Source organism: Micropterus salmoides, unplaced genomic scaffold (genome assembly GCF_014851395.1).
Source record: "Micropterus salmoides isolate LMB-PRFRI ecotype aquatic unplaced genomic scaffold, ASM1485139v1 Ms_hic_scaffold_17, whole genome shotgun sequence".
NCBI classification, from domain to species: Eukaryota; Metazoa; Chordata; class Actinopteri; order Centrarchiformes; family Centrarchidae; genus Micropterus; species Micropterus salmoides.
Window position 1 is genome coordinate 1,215,765 of NW_024040817.1, and position 17,529 is coordinate 1,233,293.

The window sequence follows — 17,529 nt, forward strand, 5'->3', positions numbered from 1 at the left end:
TAGAGACATCGCCTGGGGTTTGGTAAGGATCTGCAGAGACTCAATCAGACATGCATCGCTTAAGGACTGTGCATTCAAAAAGCCTTAGTGAACCCCTCTCGCCGTAAAGGTGTCACTAGAGACACTTAGCAGGACAACAAAGGAGCTGTCCGGCCCCTCTCTCTCCACAGGTTGCCTCCGACATCAAAAGTACCACCCTTTCTGATCCCTTTTCCCGCAGAATGGCTGAGCCATAAAACACCATTCCCTTCTCTCTTTAGCTGATGTGCAAATGTGATAAGCCAGGCATGCAAAAGGGGGACACGAACAACTCCTGCCTTCTTAAGCTTAAACAATGTGTCATTATAAACTGTTGTTCTGTTTAAATAATAATCCTTGCTAAGTTAGTAGTGGCGTTTGCCTCTTAGGTTAGTAGTTACGTTACCATGTTGTTGTTGATATTGTTGTTGAAAAGAACCTAAATAAGTTAATTTTGCAGTGTAATTTTCAGCAAGGATCCCTGACATTTCTTCATTTTATGTTGTAACCAATGCTTTGTTCCTAACACTTTGACACTTTAGAAATGATGATAAAGAAATGTCATCCTATACTCGATTAATTTTCCAGCTCGAATTTAATGTTAAATAACTAAATTCCCTAGCTCCGGAGCAAAGAATTGTTTAAAGAATAATCAAAGTTGAATATCTACTCTTCACGTAACCAGAGCTCCCCCAAATGGACAAAATAAGTATTACATGCCATCGTTCTGAAATGCCGTTTAATGTATAAATGTTACTCTTTATATTAATAATTTGATGCCATTCGTGTATCTTGCTTATACTCTCTAAGTAAGAACGGGTAACAATCAATATTATCTAGAAAGCTAGTTAAGTTCCCCTCATTTGATGTGATTCCTAGGAAAGGTTAACTACTGACAATTGTTTTCCTTTGTATCAAATGCTTAAAACTAAGAACTAAGAACTGTTTGACCATTAAGGTTTAATTGTGGGAAGATATTTGATTACAATACGCGCAAACAGATTTTTGAATAGACATATTAAAAGTTTAAAGAAAAGACAGTTTCTCAGGAAACCGGAAACAAGGCCTCAAGGGGAACAAAGGACTGCCCCTCTGGGAACTACGCCCCAACAAACAAAAAGAAGACACACGCTCTTGTTCGCCCTTTCTTGTCCTGTTTTCTTCAACTGCACTTCGGCACGCTCCCAGCGCCCTAAGAAGTTCGACCCGGCGAAGCGAAGGCTCTTTGTTCGTTCCAAGCCGCACACGCGAAGTGCTGCGTCCTCAGCTTTCCCTCATTTCCAGCAACTAACTTGTTATTTTTATTTTATTTTCTTTTGTTTATTAAAAGTTATAGCTATGCAGCTAAGAAAGCTGACATTGTCACATAGACAGGATGTACTGCCAGCTGATGGACCTGCAGCTCACGCTCAAACACAAAATTCCAACGACAACCCAGAAAAGTAAGAAGATGATCAGTTATAGCCCCAAGGTTGAATAAGGGTAGAGAAACTGTCCCTTACTTATAGCTTGGTCAAAGGGTGACATTGCCACTACGCTGGCCAGGGACGTGACCACATATTGGTTTGATCACATCATTAGAAACAAGTGTGCAGAATTATGAGTTGTTGTGTGTAAATGATGACAGTTGTGTAGTTGTGTTTAACTTTTGGCGCATGTATTTACCATTTTGCAACAAAAGTGCATCACAGTGCAAAATGTGTTTTAGTGAGTGAGAATGTGTTAAGGGTTTTGCAAAAAGAGTGGATGAGATTTGCAAACAGTGTCTAAACTACCTGAATTTGTTTAAGGTTTTGCACAATGAGCCTGCACAATGGAGCAGCTTTTCTCCCCAAAACAGAGTGCACAGTGCCTGCTCCAGCAGGTACTATCTTGAGGCCACGAGATAGTATTGTGAGGCCACGACGTAAAGTGGACCTTGGGGTGCTCCGTAGTTCTTCTCCTCTGAAAATGTCAAATGTTGTTTAATGATCCCGATGATTGCCCCTTGTGGCAAGTTGTTTTGATACATGTTCATTGGTGGTTAGAGCAACAGTGAAATGTTCAGTCTATTTGATGAAGTTGTGTGTGTAAAGCATGTGTGTGTGTGTGTGTGTGTGTGTGTGTGTGTGTGTGTGTGTGTCCTCAGTGAAGTGTATCAGTCTCTGCAGTAGCTTCCAGCTGCAGCACTCAATTCAGTTTCTGTTCAGTCTGACTGAGGGAGGTTTTTGTACGACGCTTTTTCACTGTGTGAACAACCACTGACTGTTGATGTTATGTTCACTCTGACAGTAGTAAACTGCTGCATCTTCAGTCTGGACTCCACTGATGGTCAGAGTGAAGTCAGAGTTTGATCCACTGCCTGTAAAACGATCTGGAATCCCTGATGCTCGAGTGCTAGCACGATAAATGAGGAGTTTAGGAGTTTCTCCATCTCTCTGTTGGTACCAGGCTAAATGGTGGTAGTTGCCTGCAAAATAAACATTCTGACTGGTCCTACATCTGATGGAGACGGAGCCTCCCAGAGCAGAGCTCACTGCTCCAGGCTGAGTCACTGTGACCTGGCCTCTGGACTCTGAGGATACAGAGACAAAAACATAAAGCAGCGTCATGGTTTTGTGGGCTTCATTTCAGAGGGACGGATGTTCATAGAGGAGAGGAGTTTGATTCTCTGGACTTTACCTGTGAAGCAGCAGCAGAGGAGAGTCCAGATGAGGACGCAGATCAAAGTCATGTTTTTGATGAGGAGGATTTCTGTGGCTTCTGTTGTCATGAAGGACAGCTGTCAGTCATCCAGTGTTCAACTCTCAGGACTATAAACTCTCCCAGAGCACTGGAGCATGGTGCTGCTGATGCAAAGTGGCTCTCTATGGAAATGCTCCGACTGATTCCAGCAGGGACTTGGATTACTCTGATGATGCTGTTTATCAGTGGATCAATCAGTTTATCAGAGTATTCATCTGAAATGGTTTAAAATCTTTTTTACATGATTTGGTTTCATGCTACAAGATATATTTTGTTTCAAAATATCTTCTGTCTAAATTGCCAAAGAACAAATATAGAAATTGAATTTAACATTAATATATCTAACTAAAACATCCATTCTGGAAATTTGTGTGACTGTCTTAATTTTACATTTCAGCTGATAAAATATTACAAACAGAAACTATTTTTGTGAGTTTGTTTGTGTCAAAGTCAGAGAGCCGTGTCTCTCTACAGTGAGAGGTTTTTGTACGGCGGCTCAATGAGTTTGTATCACTGTGGGAAACGTTCGGTGGAGGAACCAGACTGGATGTTGGAAGTAAGTCAAACCTTTAACAAAACTTTTAAGTTGTTGTTTTTTTCTTTTATATTCAGCATGCCAAAAAACCTTTTGAATTTCCATATTAATGTATAATGTATAATAGAATATTTTGCACTAGGAAACAAAGTTCCCTTCACCAAAAAAAACCTCAACTCATTGCAATGAATATCTTATATATTAGCAAAAGGGAAAATGATTTCCATCTTTAATGGTTAAGTTGTATCTTGAGAGGTTGTAGCTTTAGTTCAGTCTGAAAAAGTCTACAGTGAGGGTTTTTTGTAGTGCAGCTCAATGTGTTTTTTCACTGTGGTTGACTTTTATTGATATTTTAAATTCAGCTTTTGAATGTTTGTTGGAGATAAATATATTTAGTTTGTTTTATTTCTCCTCATTTATCAGCAGCTTTACTAAACATTTCTTTACACATTACTCACACTGAAATTCAAACAGCTTGAAGTGGAGAAAAGATAAATAATAACAATAATAACTTTAGTTATGATTAAATACAACCCCGCGACCCTGTACGCAGGATAAGCGGTTGATGATGGATGGATGATTAAATACAATTCACTTTCTCCACGTAAAATTGAACAGAGGAAATATAAAAATGGGTGTTTCAAAATGTTGCATATTGTGTATTTGGTTCACCTCATCACTAAAGCTGTTCATGTAAGTGTAGAAACACTTTGGTAATGATTGAAATCTGGATGAAGAACATTTGATTGTTGTCAATTAGTTTGATATATTTCAGGTCATTCTGTATGATGATTCTCTCTGTGCTGATTTGCATGAGAGGCTTCTTAAAGGGAAGTGAAACAATGTGTGAGTGAGTGACTGGTGGAGCAGAAAAAACATCTGACAGAAACTCCTTAAAGGAGAAACTCAGCTCTCACACAGTAAAGGTGTCCTCTAAGCTGATTGGTGTCTCCTAGGTGATGTCCGTCCCACCCTGACGGTGCTGCCCCCCTCCAGTGAGGAGCTGCAGCAGGGGAAGGCCACGCTCATGTGCCTGGCCAACAAGGGCTTCCCCTCAGACTGGAGTCTGGCCTGGAAGGTGGACGGCAGCAGCAGCAGCAGCAGCTGGGAGGAGAGCAGGAGCCCCGGGGTGCTGGAGAAGGACGGCCGCTACAGCTGGAGCAGCACCCTGAGGCTCCCTGCAGACCAGTGGAGGAAGGTGGGCTCTGTGACCTGTGAGGCCACCCAGGGCTCCCAGGCTCTGGTCTCAGAGACACTGAGGAGAGACCAGTGTTCCCAGTCCTGACCTGACTCACTGGGACTCTGCTACTGGTTTTACTCTGCTCTCTGAACTCTGTAACTCTCTCTTGTCTGTGTCTCTTTCTTTCCTTAAGTCATTCTCTAATCACATGTTTCATGGTTAAAGTTTGTTTACTGGATTTAATTTGGATTATTTCAACACAATAAAGACCAGTTCATTCAAATCTGTTGTTTTCTGTTATAGTGACTGTACTCTGTTACTCTGTCATCAGATCATATTAACAATATTCAACTTTAAGTAGTGAAGCTTCATTGATGTAATAATGCTCATGCTGTTAACACTGTAAGAAAATAAAAAACGTTATTTCAAATGGAATAATATTTCATGATAGTTTTATTTTTTACCAACAAAGATGCATTTTCCTTCATTTTATCAGTGCAGGATTATATCTGAGGTAATTTCTTGTTCTCCTTGAGTCTCACCTTACAGAGTCTCTGTTTAGCAGAGACACTGTAAAGTTTCTCTTTATAGCTGCATTAAGAGAACTTTCTAAATGCAGGTATAAACAAAATGTGAATTAAAGAATGAAAGCAGGTGTTTTAATGAATTCATTTAAAATGTAGTTTGTACAAATCTACATTACTCAATACGTTTCAAGGATTAAAAATGAAATATAAAGTACTTTCAACATGAGATGGTTCTTATCTCAGATTTTCAAACCAAAGATTTTATGTCAGTGTTGCATATACCACACAGTGACACATTGGTCTATTCTGATGAAGCATGCAGGGTGAAACAGTAAACACCAATATCAAATTTCCATCACATACTCCTCCCTTGTGAGCATTCTTTGATCACTCAAGAATATACAGCATTACAAAAAGATCATCAGGTCATAGAAAGGCATCATGATGTAATCTACACCAGTTTAACCAAGAAAACGAATCTGGGTCACTGTTCATGGAGTGTGATCATTTGAATAGACACACATTTATCAATAGCTCTTACAGTCAAACCTCTGGCACATGGAATAATGCAACATCCACAGAGAGGTAACAGCGCTACAGCAATCATTAGGCCTGCTAGTATGGGCATCACTAAGGCTTTTTATTTAGCAAATACAGAATCAGACCAGTCAAACATATTAGTGTCCACTTCAGAGTTCTCTGCAAGTTCTTCTCGTAGCGAACACATTCCTTCCAGCACTGGGGTCACCGAACCATCTGGAGCTGTATTGTTGGGCACAAACGTACAAGAGGAGTTATTAAAATTATCCAAGCATCCCAGCCTCTTTGGGTGCTTCTCTTGCCTCTAACACTGCTATGTGATGTCAATGCCTGTGTGTAGTTCACTGTGGTGTTCTGTTGTGGTGGCTTTTGTGCATCATACTTGTGATCTAAGAACTGCAACAGAGGCACTGTTAATGTTATTGCAATGGCAGCAAACATCTGTGTTGTTCCTCGTAGGCCCACACATGTCTGGGTGTCTGACTGGGTCCCATGGATGTCTCCTTCCAGAGACAAACATGCTACTCACTCTTAAATCAGCAGTGATGAGACCAGGAGTTTTTCCACTAGCTCCCTTGTGTTGATGTTTGCTGTCTAACAGCCTGTGAGTCCGAGACAAAGGGTGCCTAAGCGTTCCCAATCCCTCCTTCACTCACAACACAAGGTCAGGGAAAACAGTGGTGCAGCTGCTGATTGTGCACGCATGTTGATCTGTTACTGTTCTGGTGCAGGCACCTTCCTGCAGTGGCTGGTATGTATCCATGTAGCTCTTTCAGCCTCCACAACCACCACAAAACCTCCTGGCGGGAGACTGCATCGGCTTTGTTGCTGGAGAGGGAAAAACTTCTATCCATTTTGGAAACATATCAACTATCATCAACAGTACTTTTTTGCCTTTGCTTGGGTTTAGTTAAAAACCTCCCTCATAAGGTGGTTAAACGGTTCATCTGGTGGTGGATGTGCTGCTAATGAAACCTGTAATCCCCTCCCTGTGTTGTGTCTTAGGCAGATTGAGCATGTTTGACAAAAGTTGTGAGGGTGTGTTGTGAAACCTTTCACGAACCAGTGGCAGTTTCCTAAACTCTTTGTGGTTATCATTCATCACCAATGTAGGCTGTTCAAGCTCATCAGCATTTACTAATAAATTAATATAGTATTACTTTGTTTTTTTTTTACCTTCAATGTGCTTAAGTTTTTATTTTTCTGTGAGAAATTGTGACTCACCCAGTGTGTGTGTCCCAGTTGTTTCCTGTCACTAGCATCCGTCCCGCCCCCTCCAGCTCAGTCCATTTGGATCTGTTTTGTATCTGTCCAGACAATCTCTGTGCACCAATGTCCATTTTTGTCTGAAAGGCCTGGACAGCCACTGATCAACACTGGCCTCTTAACGGCTGGGAGCACAGTGTGTGTGTGTGTGTGTGTGTGTGTGTGTGTGTCCTCAGTGAAGTGTATCAGTCTCTGCAGTAGCTTCCAGCTGCAGCAGTCAGTTCAGTTTCTGTTCAGTCTGACTGAGGGAGGTTTTTGTACACAAAGTTGCAGTACAACCAGTACAAATTATCTTTTTAGCACCATTGTTACTGCTCTGTATAAAAATTTGTAAGATGACTGCTTCTGTTTTTTCTAATGGAGTTATTGCACATTCCAATTCTAATGCTGTGTCAGTACCAGAACAGGTAACAGGTAGAGGTTACAAAGAACTGTCAGTCACCTGCTGTGCTGTGTGAATTTTAATGCTTCATTTGCTGTCAGTGAACCCAGACTGGATGTTAACTGTAAGTAAATTTGACTCTTTTAATAACCAAAGTTAATTTTATTTCATAACTGTAGACATTGCTGTATTTTAGCTGTTGCAATGATTCTTGAATGCACTACATTATGTCCTCCAACAGATTAAAATCTTCTTCAGTTAACCAGTTTTGTATCACAAGAATTAAATTTCAGCAGTTTCAAGATATCATGTTTTCGGTCTGACAAAAAAAAGTATTTTCATATGTTTTAATTGATCTATGTGAAGATTATTGTAAAATGTATTTTTTCAACCTTACATGTGCTTATTAAAGGTTCAGTGTACAATATTTAGGAGGATCTTTTGACAGAAATGCAATATAATATCCATAACTATGTTTTCAGTATTGTATAAAGACCTTACATAATGAACCGTTATGTTTTTATCACCTTAGAATGAGCCATTTCTATCTATCTACACCGAGGGTCCTCTTACATGGAAGTCGTCATGTTTTTACAGTAGCAGTAGTAGTGAAATTTGGACAAATGGAGGACCACACATATTATTTAACCCAAGAGCCGACCTAACGTGTCGGCCACCGTAGCTTCTCCTGCATGCTTGGAAAAGAAGGGCTGAGCGGTGACTGATGGTGCATTCATGTGGTGTTGAAATAATTGGATTTATTTTCAATTTCCTTTATTGCAAAAAGAAGAATAAAGTGTAAATGGGACATAAAAAAGTATAGAAAACAGCGTACAAATATAAGAAGACACAAATAATAAATACTTTGCCAGGGGTAGTCTGTATCATATATACATATTAAAAGAGGACCATGTGTTGAAAGTTTTCACAGCCTTTTTGTTGTTGGATTTAGAAATTAAATTTCTCTGATAATGCTAATCTAACACATCTTTGTAGTAGCGTCCATGTTGATTCCACATTCCGACATAAGAGCGCATGAACACACCAGAAGTCGGAAGAACGACTTCACAACTCGGGAAATGGGACCATCCGAGGAGCACGTGAATGCACAGTGAGCCGTTGGCTGCAAACCGCCACCCTCACCACGAGATGCTACTAAAACTTACACACTGAACCTTTAAACATGAATGCATCACAGAAACAAAATGTCATTTTAACTTCTTTAAATTTGTAGTGAAACCTGTTTGTTGCCATGGTTCAGCAGTGATGCCTGCCTTATGCCAAGGTTACTGAGCTCAGCAGGTGAGAAAAGAAACACTTCTTTTACGTATGTCTCAATATCTGGCAATCTTTAACTCTCATTTGTAATTTATTGAATATTTACTGCGTGTTGTTATGCTGTTTATTGTTGATCAATAAGGCAGAGACCAAAAAGTTTTATCCAAATTCATGAAAACTTCACATCTGTCTCTCTCTCTCTCTCTGGTTCTGTCTTTTTCCCTTTACACGTTTTAACATTAAGTGTTCTTGCCTGTTGTATTATTGGTGGTTTTAATAGTTCAACACAATAAAAAATCTCATTAAATACTGCTTTCCTTGTGGATTATATTTATATTTTTTTCAAGTTTGACATGTCATGATTTTCTTTTTTTTGCCATACATCTAATAATAGGACCAGTCATTTGAATAAGGTATGAAGACACAATAATAGCAAGACTGTCGTTTTTTAATGTCACTTGTTCATACTTTAATAACTGGGGTACCACTAACTATAAAGCATGTTAATATAAAACCACCATTTATCTCGTATCACAGGAGATTCCTCTTAATGAAGATTCATATGTTGTTTAGACTTAATTTTAGCAACAGAAATACAGAGCAGGATATAATCAGCATAAAATGATACAACATGACTGTGAGATTTTAACCCCAGGAATGTTTTAAACAACAAGCCCAATGAAAGTGATGACAACTCAGTCTGTGTATGTAGAAAAAAATAAAGACCTATTCATCTCATCAGTGGTGTCCAATTACGGGAATAACTACTGTCTTTGTTTTTAATAATCACATTCCATTAGAGACCGGGTTTACCACAGGGTCAGATAACTAGTATTTTATAAGATCAGGGGATAATAAAAAAAGGCATTAAGGGCCATGTACAGAACACATCTGATAGTTTTGTCAGTACAACCAGACAGTGTTTATCTGTTATCCTAAAGCAGGTAGAAGCTGGTGTGGAAGGAAGCCATTTTAACAGAAGCAGTAAGTCTGTGCTACATGTTGTTCTTCACATCTGCCCTCTCTGTCCTGCTCTGCCATCTTTGGTTATGAAGGTTTCTGGTGCTGATGTGTGTTCATATTTTATTTTAACTGGAAATAGCTGAAAAACCTGAGATCCAGTGAGAGGCTGAGGTCAAAGGTGATGACCGATACCTTTCTCATTAACTGTTCCAGTTTGGCTCTTTTTTATTAATTGGCAAACCAGACTAGACAATGGGATTATAATGAGATATGGATGAATGGTGAGAAGCTGTGATGGAGAAATTTAATTTAAAGATATTTTTAATCATTGAACTTGTAGTGATACATGTTCATAGGTGGTTAGTTCAAACATGTTGAAATGTTCAATCTATTTGATGAAAGTGTGTGTGTGTGTGTCCTCAGTGAAGTGTATCAGTCTCTGCAGTAGCTTCCAGCTGCAGCAGTCACTTCAGTTTCTGTTCAGTCTGACTGAGGGAGGTTTTTGTACGACGCTTTTTCACTGTGTGAACAACCACTGACTGTTGATGTTATGTTCACTCTGACAGTAGTAAACTGCTGCATCTTCAGTCTGGACTCCACTGATGGTCAGAGTGAAGTCAGAGTTTGATCCACTGCCTGTAAAACGATCTGGAATCCCTGATGCTCGAGTGCTAGCACGATAAATGAGGAGTTTAGGACTTTCTCCATCTCTCTGTTGGTACCAGTGTAAACGGTTAGAATTGTAAACATTCTGACTGGTCCTACATCTGATGGAGACGGAGCCTCCCAGAGCAGAGCTCACTGCTCCAGGCTGAGTCACTGTGACCTGGCCTCTGGACTCTGAGGATACAGAGACAAAAACATAAAGCAGCGTCATGGTTTTGTCGGCTTCATTTCAGAGGGACGGATGTTCATAGAGGTGAGGAGTTTGATTCTCTGGACTTTACCTGTGAAGCAGCAGCAGAGGAGAGTCCAGATGAGGACGCAGATCAAAGTCATGTTTTTGATGAGGAGGATTTCTGTGGCTTCTCTTGTCATGAAGGACAGCTGTCAGTCATCCAGTGTTCAACTCTCAGGACTATAAACTCTCCCAGAGCACTGGAGCATGGTGCTGCTGATGCAAAGTGGCTCTCTATGGAAATGCTCTGACTGATTCCAGCAGGGACTTGGATTACTCTGATGATGCTGTTTATCAGTGGATCAATCAGTTTATCAGAGTATTCATCTGAAATGGTTTAAAATCTTTTTTACATGATTTTGGTTTCATGCTACAAGATATACTTTGTTTCAAAATATCTTCTGCCTAAATTGCCAAAGAACAAATATAGAAATTGAATTTAACATTAATATATCTAACTAAAACATCCATTCTGGAAACTTGTGTGACTGTCTTAATTTTACATTTCGGCTGATAAAATATTACAATCAGAGACTATTTTTGGTGAGTTTGTTTGTGTCAAAGTCAGAGAGCCGTGTCTCTCTACAGTGAGAGGTTTTTGTAGTGCAGCTCAATGTGTTTTTCTCACTGTGGTTGACTTTTATTGATATTTTAAATTCAGCTTTTGAATGTTTGATGGAGATAAATATATTTAGTTTGTTTCAGTGATTGGGTTTTATTTCTCCGCATTTACCAGTAGCTTTACTAAACATTTCTTTACACATTACTCACACTGAAATTCAAACAGCTTGAAGTGGAGAACAGATAAATAATAACAATAATAACTTTAGTTATGATTAAATACAACCCCGTGACCCTGTACGCAGGATAAGCGGTTGATGATGGATGGATGATTTTATACAATTCACTTTCTCCACGTAAAATTGAACAGAGGAAATATAAAAATGGGTGTTTCAAAATGTTGCATATTGTGTATTTGGTTCACCTCATCACTAAAGCTGTTCATGTAAGTGTAGAAACACTTTGGTAATTATTGAAATCTGGATGAAGAACATTTGATTATTGTCAATTAGTTTGATATATTTCAGGTCATTCTGTATGATGATTCTCTCTGTGCTGATTTGCATGAGAGGCTTCTTAAAGGGAAGTGAAACAATGTGTGAGTGAGTGACTGGTGGAGCAGAAAAAACATCTGACAGAAACTCCTTAAAGGAGAAAATCAGCTCTCACACAGTAAAGGTGTCCTCTAAGCTGATTGGTGTCTCCTAGGTGATGTCCGTCCCACCCTGACGGTGCTGCCCCCCTCCAGTGAGGAGCTGCAGCAGGGGAAGGCCACGCTCATGTGCCTGGCCAACAAGGGCTTCCCCTCAGACTGGAGTCTGGCCTGGAAGGTGGACGGCAGCAGCAGCAGCAGCAGCTGGGAGGAGAGCAGGAGCCCCGGGGTGCTGGAGAAGGACGGCCGCTACAGCTGGAGCAGCACCCTGAGGCTCCCTGCAGACCAGTGGAGGAAGGTGGGCTCTGTGACCTGTGAGGCCACCCAGGGCTCCCAGGCTCTGGTCTCAGAGACACTGAGGAGAGACCAGTGTTCCCAGTCCTGACCTGACTCACTGGGACTCTGCTACTGTTCTCTGAAATCTGTAACACCCTCTCTCTGTGTCTCTACTTTCCCCTCAGTCACTCTCTAATTGTGTTTTTCAATTGCAAGTTTATTTTCTTGATGTAATTTTGATTATTTCTACACAATTAAAATCAGTTCATCACAATACTTGTTTTCATTTATGTTATTGTGAAAGTAACAGTTCAGGGGAGCGGCTGGCTCACTTGGTAGAGCACTTTCCCCATTTATAAGGCTGAGTCCTTACTGCAGCAACCTGGGTTTCACTGTTCTATTGAAAATACAGGCTACAAATTCCCAAAAAATATCTTTAAAAAAAGAACAGATCATGCTGTGTTAAAAGTTCCATAATAACCCCGAAATGTTTAATTAAGTTAAAAGGCATGTATTCATCCTTTGTGGATTCCTTAAAGCTTTAGGGACACCAGCTTTATTAAACTTATTGTTCTTTTTTGTTTGGTAGCAAAGGTAATTTAATACATATTTAAATGTAAATGAGGTAATACTTTATGTTATGAAGTGTGTGATTGGCAGAAAGTGTTGAAACGGGCTTCTTCTTTACATAGAAATAAATATTCTCTTTTAAAAAACTAAACAAATGTTAAAATGTTGCTACCACTAGTAACTTATCTACTTTTCAACTCATCTACAGTAGATATGTATATATAGCATTTCCCTACATATTTACATATTTACATGGAGTGGACATTGAAAAGTCTGGTAGTAAATTGATTCATTGATTTGTGACAATTTGTTTTGTCCAGTTTAATCTTTTATTTTTTACAGTAATTAGTGGCATGAGCTTGCTGGATGTCACTGGTCAAAGTATTCAAATTTGAAAACAGAGAGGCATGTGGAACGGGAGATGACACGGTGAGCATTTGTGTAATCTTGTGAGACTTGGTGTAATTCAAACATGGCAGCGCGCAGCTAAACAAACATTTCATGAAAACAAACAATCCGCCAATTTAAGCCAACAAATATTAACAGTCAAATCGCTCTGGAGGACCTCGAAGACGAGTGTTTGGAGGAGCTTGAAGTTTACATTGATGAGTGTTTTCACCGAGTGGCCATGGGGAAATCAAAGAGAAACTACACTGAAGATTCACCTGGAGCATCACCGGAAGCAGTCTCCTCACAAGGCGCAGATTTCACAGAGATCCTGGATTCAATAGACAAGAAATCGTCTAGCTTTGATGCCCGATTAATTCTGGTGGAAGTACTTCAGAAAGAGTTACAGGGTCTGCGGGAATCCCTTGAGTTCAGCCAGAAACGGGTGGTTGAGCTCGCGGCAGAAAATAAGGTCCGCCAAGGTTTGGTTAAATCCCTCACGGAGGGAATGATGTGGCTCTCGGCGGAAAATAAACACATTGGAGGAGCGATCATCAATCTCCAGGCTCGTAGTATGCGGGATAATCTGGTAATTTTGGGCATCACGGAGCAGGCCCGCCGTCAGGGGGGGGGGTCAAAGGGTACAGATGACCCCGGCCCGAGGCCTTGGGGCCCATGCAAAGGTCTATGGTTAACCCTTAAATGTGATCAAGTTAGACACTTTACTAACGGTCTTTTATAAATAACAAAACTTTTTAGATGTATTTACATGAAAAATAAATTTATTGTTGTCATTAAAACATATTTCAAACTTGTCATCTGATAACCGTGTGAACTCACAGCTGATGCGATTTGATATCGTGCTGTGAGTCACAGTAAATAACTGAAAGAGTTTTCCAAAAAAAACATCTAAAATCTGAGGCGCAGGTCTCCTCTGTTTGGGACTGTGAGCTGCTCTTTATCTGAGGTGCTAAAGTGAACATTTGTGTGGATTTATGGTGAGATTTCTGCCTGAACAAAAGTGTTTTCAGTTAGTTTCAGTTAGTTTCGTTTACCTCCTCCTATCATCTGGTAGTACAGTCCCAAACGGTTCTGTGTCTGCAGACGTTCAGCAGCCCAACATCGCAGGTGTATGCACAGCAGAGTATATGGCAGGTAGACTGTTACAGTATATTATTAATTCTCATACATGATGACATTATTGTTGTAATATTATGACTTTTTTCTGGACCTGTCAGAGAACACAGATATGTGGGGGATATTCTGAATGTTCAGAAAAATTTGAACATCAGCAGAAACCTGCTGAAACACATGAGCTAAAGTGCAGGAGTTTCTAACTGAACTAAAATTATTTAATATCACTGAGGTGAGTAAATGAGGGGCCCAGTTTGGAAAATGTTGTCCCCCTGTCCAAAATTCCTTATAGCGGGTCTGTCCCGGAGAAGGCGGATGAAGCCCCAAAGGAGCTTCATTCAAAATCATCTGAAGCTCCCGGACGCTTGCCTTTGATCGAGTGTACCGCCTGGGAGAACCCAGGCCCATGGTCGCGAAGTTTGAACACTTCAAGCAGAAGGAACTGGTTAAAGGCCGCGGCAGGGAGCTGAGAGGAACCAACTGCAGCATGAACAACCGGTTTCCCCAGGAGATCCTGTTCCTGATAAGAAAGAAGCTTATTGCAGATGATGAATAAACTTTACGTTTGATGGCCAGCTGTACCGCGACAGAGACACCACTCCGTTTTTTCCACTAAGAACCAAATCCAGCAACGGGTGAGCTTTATCACTATGCAATAATTGTTTCCCTCTTTCCTTCTCAGTTAATTTCTCCGTGACAGATGGCAGGTTAATAGGCCTAGTTATAAAATACAGTTCACGTCTCAACACTGTGGTTATCTGACTAGACTGTCTGATAATGTTTTGTGGGTTTTCCTCTGTTTTGTTTCACTGTTTCTTTCTTTTGTTAATGGTGCTCTTTCTCCTCCGTTTACACGTTGATCAGCCGCGCTATTTTCATGCTGTTTAATTCGGGCACATCGCTAGCACACACACACACAGGTGCATACAACATGCACACATAGACACACCACACACAAGGATACAACACACACTAGCCTACACTACATCCCTTAAGTATAATTTATACTTCTGCAACGAATTGATGGCGTGGCCTCTGCGTAGCCCCCTACCCTACACTGTCACCTACGCCATAGCCTGACGTGCACTTCTTCAAAAATGTAACCACACATCGAGGTAACGCAAACCGTAAGTACTGTGATTTGTTGGCTGCGTAGCCTCACAATACCTCAGAGCCGATAGAAAGTGTCCTGTGCTTTGAAGTAATTTTTACTAGCGGCCAAAACAGTGGCTGTAACTCGTGGATCAATATATTTGACCATCAGAACCCGAGCGAAATGACTCGTTTCACTATCAGAATGTGATCTATTCGGTCGATATCATTTGAAAAGGCTACACCAGCCACACGTATACAATTCGTGAAAGAGACGGACAAGAAACGCACAAGTATAAATGTATGGCTACGTGCGTAGCCTACAGGGTAGCTTCGCACATAGATCCTAGGCAGGAGTATAAATCAAGCTTAGTTGAATGATGACCACACTTAAGCTCACCTCTTGGACTGTTTGCGGAGTTGGTTCAAGGGAAAAGAGATTAAATTGTTTTAATCTAAATTATGTGATGGCCTTCAGCACATAAGCCTTTATTGTTGTTTTGTATCCTTACTGTGAGTCGGTGGTTTTATGGTGTTAGTGGAATGCATGTCTTTAACTGCCGTGTTGTTGCTGTAGTATGAAAGAGGCTCAGGAGCGCGAACAGAGCTGAATCTTACCCGGTGTCCCCACATTAAAAGCAGAATAGTGTCTGATGCAACCAGGAGAGAAAACGGGCTTGTGCTTCGTTTCTAACTGAGTTTTGAGCCCATTGACAATAAGGCAATGGAAGCTGGATTAATTTCATTGAAAAACTTACATATAGTCCCATTAAGAATGAACTTTTGATCTCGATTAACTTGTCTGGTTTTGAGCTTTTTATTTACAGTCTATAGTTTGAGGAGCATGTAAAAGAACATGTGTTATTGCATATATTTCATAAAAAGTATATGCAGTTATAATTAAATTATATACATGTATACAATCCCAGGTTTCTGTTTAAGACTGTGGATCAGCTGGTAAACTCAACCCCTCCTTGTGCCTCAGCTGGAAGTAATGATGACTGTGAATTGTTTTTATCTTATTTTACCAATAAGGTGGTGTCAATCAGAGCCTCTATTACCCCCGCGGCCTCTTACTCAGAGGTTCCTCACCAGCAACAAGAGAGTTTTAACCAGTTTTATCCCATCGACTTGTCTGAGCTTTTAAAAACAGTATCACAAATGAGAGTGTCCTCCAGCCCACTTGATGTAATACCTACAAAATTTTTACTGAAAGTAATGGATTCTGTTGGGCCCCATTTGATCTCTGTTTTCAACAGCTCCCTATCTACTGGTTGTGTCCCTGATTATTTTAAAACGGCTTGCGTGAACCCACTTTTAAAGAAACCTGGTTTAGATCCCTCCCTCCCACATAATTTTAGACCAATTTCAAAACTGCCTTTTATTGCAAAGATTTTAGAAAGAATTGTGTCCAAACAGCTGCTCACTGTACTGGAAAATAACAAATTATTTGAAAAGTTTCAGTCTGGTTTTAGGAAGTACCACAGCACTGAGACTGCCCTGCTTAAAGTCACCAATGACCTTTTAATGTCTGCTGATGAAGGCATGTGCTCAGTCCTGGTACTCCTGGACCTTAGTGCTGCTTTTGACACCATTGATCACAACATCATGTTAGACAGACTGAGGCACTGGGTGGGAATCTCTGGTACGGCCCTAGAATGGTTTTCATCCTACCTGTCAAATAGGCAGTTTTGTGTGTCTGTAAACAACTATGTCTCCTCATTCTGTCCTGTTAAATATGGTGTACCTCAGGGGTCGGTCTTAGGACCCATTTTGTTTTCCTTGTATCTGCTTCCCCTTGGACATATTATCCATAAACATGGCAATTCTTTTCATATTTATGCTGATGACACACAAATATACTTGCCCGTCAGATCCACAGACCCTGGAATGCTGAGTTCACTTAACAACTGCCTAAGTTAAAAAATGGATGTCAAATAATTTCCTCCAGCTGAACTCAGACAAAACAGAAATCCTGGTCAACGGGTCTCAGCAGATGACAAATCAAATACTGCCATCTGCTGGTTCCCTAGTAAATCACATTAAGCCTGTGGCAAAGAACCTTGGTGTTTGGTTTGATAGTAATTTAAATTTCGAGCAGCACACCACAAAGCTTGTTCAATCATGTTTTTATCAACTTAGAAATATAGCAAAAATTCGATCTATGTTAACTTTTAAGGACACCGAGACCATTTTACACGCCTTCATCTCATCACGCCTGGATTATTGCAACAGCCTTTTCACCTGTTTAACCCAAAAATCTATTGATCGACTCCAGACTGTCCAGAACTCAGCTGCCAGGCTTTTAACCAGAACAAAGAAATATGACCACATTACCCCTGTGTTAGCTTCATTACACTGGCTCCCAGTATGTTTTAGAATTAACTTTAAAATTCTATTGATCACTTTTAAAGCTCTTCATGGCCTCTCGCTTTGTTATATTTCTGACCTTTTAGTCCCATACGCACCAGCACGTACCTTGAGATCCTCGGGCAGAGGTCTGTTGTCTGTTCCAGAGTCTCGACTGAAAACTAAAGGGGACAGAG

General features: G+C 40.4%; 2 gene segments (V, D, J or C); both read right to left on the minus strand.

Moving 5' to 3' along the window:
- Positions 1-2,252: 2,252 nt before the first annotated feature.
- LOC119906682 lies at positions 2,253-2,731 on the minus strand (the record flags this gene model as incomplete). The annotated part of the segment is given in 2 exon segments: positions 2,253-2,572; positions 2,680-2,731. Coding segments are annotated over 2 exon segments (372 nt in total), but the record flags the coding sequence as incomplete, so codon positions are not given.
- A 7,211-nt stretch (positions 2,732-9,942) lies between these two features.
- On the minus strand, positions 9,943-10,412 carry LOC119908096 (the record flags this gene model as incomplete). The annotated part of the segment is given in 2 exon segments: positions 9,943-10,253; positions 10,361-10,412. Coding segments are annotated over 2 exon segments (363 nt in total), but the record flags the coding sequence as incomplete, so codon positions are not given.
- Between the last annotated feature and the right edge of the window lie 7,117 nt (positions 10,413-17,529).